This window comes from Scomber japonicus, chromosome 20 (assembly GCF_027409825.1).
Source record: "Scomber japonicus isolate fScoJap1 chromosome 20, fScoJap1.pri, whole genome shotgun sequence".
Classification (NCBI taxonomy): domain Eukaryota; kingdom Metazoa; phylum Chordata; class Actinopteri; order Scombriformes; family Scombridae; genus Scomber; species Scomber japonicus.
The window spans coordinates 3,742,132-3,754,507 of record NC_070597.1 but is presented as its reverse complement, the minus strand read 5'-3'; the positions used below and the strand labels follow the sequence as shown (position 1 = coordinate 3,754,507).

The 12,376-nt window shown below is 42.4% G+C and overlaps 1 protein-coding gene across 1 annotated transcript; it reads right to left on the bottom strand.

Annotated features, from left to right (window-relative positions):
* Positions 1-426: 426 nt before the first annotated feature.
* LOC128381848 (pleckstrin homology domain-containing family A member 1-like) lies at positions 427-12,153 on the bottom strand. Its single transcript, XM_053341874.1, has 5 exons — positions 12,112-12,153; positions 3,302-3,489; positions 1,229-1,285; positions 1,079-1,124; positions 427-491 (listed from the first exon to the last, which is right to left on the bottom strand). Exons 2-5 carry the CDS (start codon positions 3,440-3,442, stop codon positions 427-429), a joined length of 309 nt encoding a protein of 102 aa, XP_053197849.1. The 5' UTR covers positions 3,443-3,489; positions 12,112-12,153.
* Between the last annotated feature and the right edge of the window lie 223 nt (positions 12,154-12,376).

Genomic DNA, 12,376 nt, shown 5'->3' with positions numbered 1-12,376 from the left:
ACAGATGGAAGGAAGGAAGGAAGGAAGGAAGGACAGATGGAAGGAAGGACAGATGGAAGAATGGAAGGAAGGACAGATGGTAGGAAGAATGGAAGGAAGGACAGAAGGAAGAAAGGAGAGAAGGAAGAAAGGAAGGAAGGACAGATGGAAGGAAGGAAGGAAGGAAGGACAGATGGAAGGAAGGACAGAAGGAAGAAAGGAGAGAAGGAAGAAAGGAAGGAAGGACAGATGGAAGGAAGGAAGGAAGGAAGGACAGATGGAAGGAAGGACAGAAGGAAGAATGGAAGGAAGGACAGAAGGAAGAAAAGAGAGAAGGAAGAAAGGAAGGAAGGACAGATGGTAGGAAGAATGGAAGGAAGGACAGAAGGAAGAATGGAAGGAAGGACAGATGGAAGGAAGGATGGCAAGTGGACCGGATCGCACCCCTCAGCGGGTCGTATCTGGTCCGCGGGCCGCATGTTTGCCAGGTGAAAGCTCTGCTGCGGCTCTGACTGCACAGACCCAACATGAACTATCACTAACCTGCAGAGCTGCAAGATCCTGTCTGAAAACCTTTAGATGCAATACTCAGTAACAGGAGGACAGGAGGAAGGGATGAGGAAGGAAGGAAGGAAGGAAGGAAGGAAGGGAGGAAGGGGGAAAGGAGGGAGGAAGAAAGGAAGGAGGGAGGAAGAAAGGAAGGGAGGAAGGGAGGAAAGGAGTAAAGAGGAAAAGAGGAAGGAAGTAAGGACAGGAGGAAAAGAGGAAGGAAGTAAGGACAGGAGAAAGGGATGAGGAAGGAAGCAAGGAAGGAAGAAAAGAAGGGAGGAAGGGAGGAAAGGAGTAAAGAGGGAAGGAAGGAAGGAATGGAAAGGAGTAAGGAGGAAAAGAGGAAGGAAGTAAGGAGAGAAGGCAGGAAGGAAAGAAAGGAGGGAGGGAGGAGGAGGGAGCAAAGAAAGAGGGAAGGAGGGGAAGAACGAAGGAAAGAAGGAAAGAAGGAAGGAAGGAAGGAAGGAAGGAAGGAAGGAAGGAAGGAAGGAAGGAAGGAAGGAAGGAAGGGAGGAGAGAAGAGGAAGGAGAAAATAAAGGCTGAACTTACCAAAGCAGAACTCGGCCTTTGGTCTGAGTTTGGTGGCATCGCTGACCTGCAAGAGACAGAAGCAGTGAGTGTGAGTGTGAGTGTGTGCTTGCTTGCGTATGCATGCGTGTGTGTGTGTGTGTGTGTGTGTGTGTGTTTTAAAGGACTAACCTTGGAGATGTAGGTGAGATTTAGAGATCCCACCTGTTCTGCTCCATCAGGCAGATTCTGAACAAAAGAAAACACAAAAAATATAAAAAATCATTATTACTGTTATTAATTATTTATAGGAATAGCACTAATAATAGTATAATAGAGGTACTAATAGCTCTAAATTAATAATAGTACAATAGTAGCATCAATAGTACAGTAATAGTAATAATTAGGCGTTAATGTATTAATCACGATTAGATTAATGCAATCCATAACACGTTAATTTGCTTTAATCTCATTTTAATGTAGCAAGCCTTTTTGTCCCTTCTACTCCCCCGTAGACGGCTCCTCTAGCTGTAGCGCTATGCTTTGAAGTGGCCTCCTGCAGTAAACCTACCGCGCTGATGGAAAGTAAGAGAGCTACTGGACTTTTGAACGGCTTGTTTAACTTTAAAACACTTCCAGACGCTTCAGTTGACAAGTCAAAAGTAAAATGCAACCTGTGTCAAACGGAGTTTAACTACCACCGGAGTACGTGGAGTTTGAGTTAGCACCTCCACGCTAAACACCCAGGTGCAGCCAAGCCAGCCTCAGCTCCACCAAAGGACCATTTTGGAGTGTGGGAGTCGCAGCAGAGCCGTGATTGATTCCCAGTTAAGACACTCTGGTAAGAAATGCTTTACATTATGGGCTTAAAACTGCCTTCAAATGGAAAATAACAGGATTTTAAACATGCTATTCAAAACGCCATTAATCGCGATTAACTTTGGAAATTGTGCGATTAATCTCGATAAAAAAATTAATTGTTTGACAGCCTTAGTTATAATTATTATTATTATTAACTTGTTCTTGTGCATTAATGAAAACATTTAAAACCTCAAAAATATTCAAATTAAAATGAGACACATGAAAATTGAACCCTTAAATCAAAGTTATGTGTATTTTATCGAACTATAAAAAGTTGGTTTAAAGAGACTTTTTTACTGTCACAAGAAGTTAGAGAGAAGAAATGTTGATTTAAAGAAGTTATTAGGAGTGAACGAGACCGATCTGATTATATTAATATGAGCAGGAAATCTTTGTCTCGTGCAGCGTGAACCTGCACGAGACTGAAACGCTCTCTCTGTGCAGCGTTTGAGGAAATCCCCGCTGTGGGAAATATAAATACTACACCGACTAACTTAACCTTTACAATTTCCTGTTTTATGGGCTCAGGTTGATAAAGAGGATCCAGTCAGAGTCAGAGTTTATTTAGAGTGTCACTCAGGTCAGAGAGAACTGAGATGAACTCACAGAGAGAGCTCAACACGAGGGAGGGAGGAAGGAAGGAAGGAAATACGTCTGTTCACTGATGGTGTGCAATAAGGGTTAGCTTCTAAAGGAAGAGGAGGAGGAGGAGAAGAAGGAGGAGAAGGAGGAAGGGGAGGAGGAAGAGAGGGAAGAGGAGGAGGAGAGGGAAGAGGAGGTGGAGGAAGAGGAGGAGGAGAGGGAAGAGGACTGATGTTGTGCAATAAGCAATAGCTTCTAAAGGAAGAGGAGGAGGAGGAGGATGAAGAGGAGGAGGAGGAGGATGAGGGGGAAGAGAAGGAGGAAGAGGAGGAGGAGGAGGAGGAGAAGGCGGAAGAGGAGGAGGAGGAAGAAGAGGAGGAGGAGGATAAGGAGGAGGAAGAAAAGGAGGAGGAGGAGGATGAGAAAGACGAGGAGGAAGAAGAGGAAGAGGAGGAGGAGGAAGAAGCCGAGGAAGAGGATGAGGAAGAAGAAGAGGAAGAGGAGAAGGAGCAGGAGTCGGAGGAAGAGGGGGGGAAGGGGAGGAGGAGGAGGAAGAGGAGGAAGAAGAGAAGGAGGATGAGGGGGATAAGGGGGAGGAGAAGGAGGAAGAGGAGGAGGAGAAAGAGGAAGAGGACTGCTGGTGTGCAATAAGCATTATCTTCTAAAGTTTCAAAATAAAAGCTCAAATTGATTTACTTATTAACCCTTACATACTGTTCAGGGTTTCCTTCATTTTATATTCAACACACAACACACACACACACACACACACACACACACACACACACACACACACACACACACACACACACACACACCTACCTGAGGGTTGTCCATGTACCACAGCAGCTTCCCCAGCTGAGTGTTGAGGATGAAGTATCGGCGCAGGAATCGGCCGCTGCTCTCGTTCTCCTCGATGTCCAAGAAGCCGCAGATGCGATTCTGTCGATCCACGTAAGGCATCGCGACACCCGGGCCAGTTCAGCCCGACCTGGGGCATCACAGGAACGCTGGGAGGAGGAGGAGGAGGAAGGGGAGGGGGGGGGGGGGGCAGGAGGAGGAGGAGGAGAAATAAATCATCTTTAACAATGTGCATCTGAAAAGTAACTAAAGCTGTTAAATAAATGTAATGGAGTAGATGAGAGAAGGTAGGAAGGAAGGAAGAAAGGAAGGAAGGAAAAGACTAAGGAAGGAGGGAGGAAAAGAAAAAGAGGAAGAGAGGAAGGAGAGAAGGAAGGGAGGAAGGAAGGAAGAAAGGAGGAAAGAAGGAAGGAAGGAAAGAAGGAAGGAAGGAAGAAAGGAAGGAAGGAAAAGACTAAGGAGGGAGGGAGGAAAAGAGGAAGGGAGGAAGGAAGGAGGAAAGAAGGAAGGAAGGAAAGAAGGAAGGAAGGAAAGAAGGAAGGAAGGAAAGGAGGAAGGAAAGAGGAGGGAGCAAAGAAAGAGGGGAGGAGGGGAAGAACGAAGGAAAAATTAAAGAAAGAGGGAGGGAGGAAGGAGAGAAGGGAGGAAGGAAGGAAGGAAGGAAAGGAGGAAGGAATGAAGGAAGGAAGGAAGAAAGGAAGGAAGGAAGGAACAGTCAAAAAAGAGATGGGGTCAATTTGACAGGAGGGTTTAAAAACAATGACACCCAGCAGAGTCATCAGAGTTAAATAAATGTAGTGGAGTAGAAAGTAGCATCACATGGAAACACTACAGTAAAGTACCTCAAACTGTAATTAACCCTCCTGTCGTCCTCTCGGGTCAAATTGACCCCATCTCTTTTTTGACTGTTCCTTCTTTCCTTCCTTCCTTCTTTCCTTCCTCCCTTCCTCTTTCCCCCTTCCTTCCTTCCTTCCTTCCTTCCTCCCTTCCTCCATCCCTCCTTTTCCTTTCCTTCCTTCCTTCTCTCCTTCCTCTTTTCCCCCTTCCTTCCTTCCTTCCTTCCTTCCTCCCTACCTCCCTTCCTTCTCTCCTTCCTCTTTTCCCCCTTCCTTCCTTCCTCCCTACCTCCCTTCCTCCCTCCCTCCCTCCTTACTCCTTTTCCTTTCCTTCCTTCCTTCCTTCCTTCCTCTTTTCCCCCTTCCTTCCTTCCTTCCTTCCTCCCTCCCTACCTCCCTTCCTCCCTCCCTCCCTCCATCCCTTTCTTCTCTCCTTCCTCTTTTCCCCCTTCCTTCTTTCCTTCCTCCCTACCTCCCTTCCTCCATCCCTCCTTACTCCTTTTCCTTTCCTTCCTTCCTTCCTTCCTCCATCCCTCCTTACTCCTTTCCTTCCTTCCTCTCTCATGTCCTTCCTTGACCTGAGGACAACAGGAGGATTAATACTGATACCTTGCAGCTTCACTGTCAAGACAAGACTTCAGGAAGTTGCATATTTGCCAAGAAACGCTTGACTACGCCTTAAACCACATTTTAGAGTTTCATTTTTTTCTTTTTTTACATTTCTGTACAACAAACAGGATACAACATGTCAGTCGAAGAGGTGAAGAGAGAGAGAGGTGTTGTCTTTTAAACCAGAGCTAGTAGAGTTAGTTCTCTCTCTCTCTCTCTCTCTCTCTCTCTCTCTCTCTCTCTCTCTCTCTCTCTCTCTCTCTCTCTCTCTCTCTCTCTCTCTCTCTCTCTCTCTCTCTCTCTCTCTCTCTCTCTCTCTCTCTCTCTCTGCTAACCACATATTGACTCCTGCAGTCGTTGCACAAAGATGAGCATCAATCTAAGTCTTTAATATGCTCACTTACTGTTTGGCTTAACCCTTGTGTCGTCCTCCCGGGTCAAATTGACCCCATCAATTTTGACTGTTCCTTCCTTCCTTCTTTCCTCCATTCCCCCTTCCTTCCTCTTTTCGTCCTTACTCCTTTCCTTTTCAGCACATGCAGTGTGTGTGTGTGTGTGTGTGTGTGTGTGTGTGTGTGTGTGTGTGTGTGTGTGTATTATCAAAACAGTCTACATTCAGATATGCAGAAACACTTCAAAGAATAGCAAACAACCAGTTTTTAGAATCTCCACAATATCAAACATCCCAACAACAAATGTTTTCAGAGTCATAAAAAAACACAATGCACATTAACACATACATACATACACACACACACACACACACACACACACACACACACACACACACACACACTAGAGTAGTTCCCTTATGCAATGACCTTTCTCCTTTACTCCTCCAACATCTCTAAAGTCCAGGTCTCTGACAGGTTCAGACTCTATTTCCAGTAATGATAAAAGGACTTCCGGCTCATTTCTGATTCTCCCCAAATGAGAAAATCACAGTTTGTCACCGGCAACGTGAGGAACATCCTCAAAGCCACATAAACATTAGAGAAGACTAACTGCAGCCAAACTTCAAATATGGTTTCAGCATGTTTGAGGATGACTTGTCTGTTTCAGCCAACATGAAGGACCGATCTGGTCCGCTGTTCCGCCTACGGGACGGACCGGATGTTAGGAGGTAGCCACAAGTTCTTCTGAATGTTTTAAACACCAACCCTTAAACATATATATTCATGCCGTACATTGTTGGAAAGCTTAGATTCTCCCGATTCATTCAAGACCACTCACGACTTATATGGTTGCTCACAGCCGTAATAGTATTAGCGGTTAGCTCGGCTAGCCACTCAGCTAAAGTAAGCTAACAGCTATAATGCTACATACCTTCAAAGTCTTCCCTTTATCCACAACGATCATCTTATGACTCAGCACTTTCTGTACAGCTCGCCAAGTATCCATTCTTGTGAAATATGAAATCCGTTTCCTTCTAACTGAAATACTTTCCTCAATATGTCAACATGTATTTAGTCCAACACGTAACGTAATAACACAAATAACAAACCATATACGGTCCGTTTACGTCATTTCCTGACTCCCGCGTGCATCTGTGGGACACGTGACTGTTTCATACGACACCACACACACCAGCCAAACAGTGCTTAGGATGAGGCAGCACATGTCTCCAAAGCCAATGAGGACAACGTGGGTGACAATAGGTGCGTGTATTAATTGTCTATCTATGGTATTAATGAGGTCTACTCACAAGAAGAAGAAACACCAAGTGACGGAGGCCTCTGGGTATTTTTTCTTCTTCTTGTTCTTTTTTTTCTCTTCCCAATTCAAGGCTCACATATACCTCCAAATCACAATCACTTGCCACTTGCCACCCCCCCCCCCCCCCCAACAATTCTCATCGGATCTGCATGATTCACGTAGGTCATGTTACTCCTTTCCTTCCTCCTTTCCTCCCTCCCTCCTTACATCCTTAGAGGGATGCAGACACAGGGCGGCCATGTTTTTTAACCCTCCTGTCGTTCTCCTGGGTCAAATTGACCCGTCTGTTTTGACTGTTCCTTCTGTCCTTCTTTCCTTCCTTCCTTCCTTCCTTTTTTCTGTCCTTCCTTCCTCCCTCCCTCCTTCTTTCTTTCCCTCCTTCCTTCCTTCCTTCTCTTCCCTCCTTCCTTCCTTCTTTCCTCCCTTCCTTCCTTTTTTCTGTCCTTCCTTCTTTCCCTCATTCCTTCTTCCTCCCTCCTTCCTTCCTTCCTTCTTTCCCTCATTCCTTCTTCCTCCCTCCTTTCCTTCCTTCCTTCCATCCTTCCTTCCCACCTCCTTTCCTTGCTTCCTTCTTCCTCCCTTCCTCCCCCCTTTCCCTGCTTCCTTCCCTGACTTGAGGGTTAAACTCCATTGTTGTGACTTCTGCATCTGTTTCCCTCGTTGGCTCGGCTCTGATTGGCTGTGTACTTCCACACACACACACACACACACACACGCTGGAGGACACGCTGATCATCTATAAAACCTCACACACAGCTGCAGCCAGGACAGTAGCTTTTAGCAGCTGGGATGTCAAACATGCGGCCCGCGGGCCAGATACGGCCCACCAAGGGTTGCAATCTGGCCCACTTGCCATCCAGTGCTCCTTTCCTTCCATCTATCCTTTCTTTCTCTTTCTTCCTTCCTTCCTCCCTTTCTTCATTCCATCTGTTCTTTCTTTCTTTCTTTCTTTCTTTCTTTCTGTCCTGTCTTCTCTTCCTTCCATCTGTCTTTCACTCCTTCGTTACTTCCATCTGTCCTTCCTTCCTTCCTTCAATCTTTCCTTCCTTCAATCTTTCCTTACTCCCTTCCTCCCTTCAATCTTTCCTTCCTTCAATCTTTCCTTACTTCCTTCCTCCCTTCCTTCCTTCAATCTTTCCTTCCTTCCCTCCTTCAATCTTTCCTTCCTTCCTCCCTCCCTTCCTACCTTCCTTCCTTCCTCTCTTCCTTCAATCCTCCCTTTCGTCCTTCCATCTTTTCATCCTGTCTTCTCATCCTTCCTTCCTTCCTTCCTTCAATGCACCGGCCCACATAAGATCAAATTGGTCTGTATGTGGCCCTCAAATGTTTTTTTATTCTGAAATTTGATGACTTTTCCATTGAGGCTGTTCTGTGTCAGATGATCTCCGTATCTATGTCCATGTGTTGTAGTGAAATGAATAGTTAATAGTTTTAATAAGATAGTAGTTATGAGGATGTATTTTTATGATGTAGCAGTGAAGACTGATGGCTCTAATGTTTCTACAATAAACCCCACACTTCCACAAAGCTCTGCTCATTTTATACTTTACATATAAAATAACATTTAACCACCAAAAAGAGATAAAAACATGACTAAAAGAGACACAAATTGACTAAAGACACCAGAAAAATACAAAAACAGACATATAAATGACTATAAAGAGACTTCAATTTACTATAGAAACCTAAAAACTACCAAAAACAAACATATAAATGACTAAAAGAGACTTAAATTGACTAAGGAAACCTATAAACTACCAAAAAGAGATGAAAACATGGCTAAAAGAGACTTAAATTGACTATAGAAACCTAAAAACTACCAAAAACAGACATAAAAACTACCAAAAAGAGACTTAAATTGACTATAGAAACCTAAAAACTACCATAAAGAGATGAAAAAATGACTAAAAACAACCTACCATTGGTTTCAGTAACAACTGCCATCTAGTTGCCATGGTAACGTAGAGATGGAGTGACTAAAGAGACTCAAAACTACCAAAAAGAGACATTTAAATAGTTATTGCTGATGATTTCTGTTATTTTACGTTGTTATTATCACTATATCTTCATGATAAGTTTGTTTTTAGTGAGTTATTTGACTCTTTCCGTTTCTGGCTCCAAACGACGTCACACGAGCAGGAAGGCCGCTCCCGGAAAAGAAGATATTTTGGCTTCACTTTTACCACAGTGGCAGGAAATGAAGACACATCATCAGTATTTATACTCAGTCTGCTGCTGCTGCACGTTTCTTCAGCTTGTGATCATTTAAAGTTAAAAACACTTAAAAAATTAAAGTGTATCTTAAAAATGTGGCTTAAAACTGACTTTTTTGGGGGGGTTTTCAGTTTCTGGTCGACAACCACAACCCTGATATATGTGTGAACAGGAAATGACATCATTGACCAAATGAAACTGACTGTTACCTTGATTAAAATCCAAGATACCTTTCACGTCTTTTGGTTCTTTTTTAAAAATTGTTGGAAACTACACGACATAACAAAATATATAACATAAGTCTAGTCCAAAGGTGTCAAACCTGAGTCGGACCACTAATGAGGCTTTTTTCATTATACAGTTGTAGCTCTACTCGGCTTTACTCGGTTTTGGTACCAGGTTGTTTTCCATTACTATAGTTCCTCCTCAACGTGGGCGGGGTCGTCATAGCAACGGTGTGTGAAACTGCTGTGACTTTATTTTATATGCGACACAAAGACAAACTTACTTTCCATGTGACTTGAGGCTGCAAACTGAATCACCCTGCAGGGATGAATAAAGTTGTTTGATTGATTGATTGATTAACTACTACAACTACTTGCTGCTGTATGAGGCTTTAAGTCACACACAAAGCAAGAGAAGAGAGCACCGAATCGCTGTTGACGTCATATTTTAGTATCGGCTCGGCTCGTGTGGAACCTCGGCAGAGCAGGTATTAAAAAAAGCAGCAGGTACCAGCTACTATTTTTGATGGTAACGCAAAATAAGCCGAGTAGAGTCGAGCCGAGTCGAGCTAGAACTGTATAATGGAAAAGCCCCATTAGAAGTCCAATGAGACCCAATGGATAAGTTTGTAAAGTATGAAAAATTGTCGTCTATCAGCAGCTTCTGTGCAAAAGCTGAGACGTCATACTGTTGAAACTGCACTGGTTTATCACAGGAAATAGATGGTTTATTATAGTAAAAGTTTGCAGTAGACATCTGGAGTAAGAAAGCAGACAGCAGGTACTGGACCAAATAACACAAATCTGTAAAAGCAGGAAGAACTTGTGGTACTACTTGTAGTTTCCTGTTAAATCGACGTGTATTAGGAGCTGCAGTGGGCTGACTTTATTCCTGCTTTCTTACTCTGGATGTGTGTTTTTATTTATTATAGTAAAGTTATAATAGATATATATAATTTATAGGTTATTATGTGATCGTTTTACTGCTCTGGCCAACTTCAGATCACATTAAGCTGCATGTATGTGGCCCTTAAACTAAAATACTCTAGTCACTTTAATGCTTTAACCCTTAAACAGGATGATTAGTTAAGGTGTTCGTGCCTTGAATTAGTAGAATTGAATCTTGTGGTGGGTTTACACTTCATAGAAATGATAAAAATCAGTTTAGAAACTAGTGTGTATGATATTAATGATCAAAGAGAGCAATAATGTGTCAAATAAAACATTTAGTTGTTTACTATTGTGACTATTTTTATACCTTAATAGGGAAAATGTATCTTGGAGGAGAAACAACTCATAAAAAATCCAAAGTATAGAAAATATTTTTGTTATATATATGGAAATGTCTTGAGATAAGCAGGATTTTATTTTCCACTCCTGCCTGTTTAAGGGTTAAAGATGTTACATACTGGACTTTTAATCAACAGCTGATCCCTACTTTACATTTAAATTACATCTTTAACCCTTTGTGGTCAATCTTTCCCACTTGTATGAGGTATTTAATGCACAGACAGACCATCAGATTGTTCTATGGTTGCTATAGGTACAGGTTGTTCTATGGTTGCTATAGATACAGGTTGTTCTATGGTTGCTATAGATACAGGTTGTGCTATGGTTGCTATAGATACAGGTTGTACTATGGTTGCTCTAGGTACAGATTGATCTATGGTTGCTATAGATACAGGTTGTTCTATGGTTGCTATAGACACAGGTTGTACTATGGTTGCTCTAGGTACAGGTTGTTCTATGGTTGCTATAGACACAGGTTGTACTATGGTTGCTATAGATACAGGTTGTTCTATGGTTGCTATAGATACAGGTTGTTCTATGGTTGCTATAGATACAGGTTGTTCTATGGTTGCTATAGATACAGGTTGTGCTATGGTTGCTATAGATACATCACATTTAGGCTCAACGAGGAAATAAATCCATGTTTTATGTTGTCATGGCCTCAAAGAGAAAGGAAAAGCAAAAGATGAATGGCACCTTCTTGATGTGGCCTACAAAGGGTTAAACTAAAATACTCGGGTTGCTTTTAAGATGTTTTAATGCAGTAAAAGTTACAAACTGGACCTTTAATCAACAGCTGATGCTGCAGCTCTATCCCTACTACATGGATATTATGATGTTTCTTATTGCTTTCTTATTCTGGATGTGTTTTTATTTTTATTATAGTACATTTATAATAGTCATATATTGTCTATAGGTTATTGTGTGATGGTTCTACTGGTCTGGCCCACTTGAACTAACATACTCTGGTTGCTTTTAAGATGTTTAAATGCAGTAAAAGTTTCATACTGGACCTTTAATCAACAGCTGATGCCGCAGCTCTATCCCTAAACTACATTTAAATGACATTTCTAAGCTTATAAATCACTGAGGAGAACAGACACACTGCAGATATGAAACTATATATGAATATTATGATGTTTCTTATTGCTTTCTTACTCTTGATGTAGTTTTTTTAATATTATAGTAAAGTTATAATAGTTATATATTATCTATAGGTTATTATGTGATGGTTTTACTGGTCTGGCCCGCTTGAGATCAAATTAGGCTGTATGTATGTCGTCTACAAAGGGTTAAACTATCATACTCTGGTCGTTTCAATGCTTTTTAATGCAGTAAAAGTTACATACTGGACCTTTAATCAACAGCTGATGCTGCAGCTCTAACCCTAAACTACATTTAAATGACATTTCTAAGCTTCTAAATCACCGAGGACCACAGACACACTACAGATATGAAACTATAATATGATGTTTTTCTAATTGACATGAGAATTAACATTATGCGTTTTGCTCAGTCTTAATATTAATACTACAATGTTTTATCTCATTGAATCATTGCATTACAGGATATTCACACTGTTTTAACTCCACTATCTACTAACACACTGAGCTCATATGTAGACGCTATGAGTTCATATAAACACATAACATGCACAGTAGTAAAAATCCATTTAAACAGTGTGCAGGGCGGAGATCAAACTGTTGTCACAGGCCTAAAAACATCGACTGATTTCCTCTCTCGCCTCCATCAGCCGTCAGCCAGACTCCTCTCTCTCATTAATTATTATGTTCCGGTAGTATTTCATGCAGAGGACGGACACGGAGAGGCGGTGAGACGGTTAACGAGGCTGCACGAGCGGCGGATCAAAGGCAGTACTCACACAGTCGGGCTCAGTCCGGGTCCAGTGTGCCAGCTGTCCGGCACCAGCGTCACGCAGCGTCAAAGTAGCGTCAAAAAGCTACGTCAAGTCTACGGCACGTAGCCAGCACGAAACAAGCGTCCGGTTTCCTGCTTTCAAAATAAAAGCGACAACTGAAGTAATTCCGTGTGAACTTCAGCGTAAAATACCTTGAGTACTTTAGTATAGTACAATGTGAGGTACGAGTACTTTACTGCAGTACAGTTTGAGGTACTTGTACTTTACT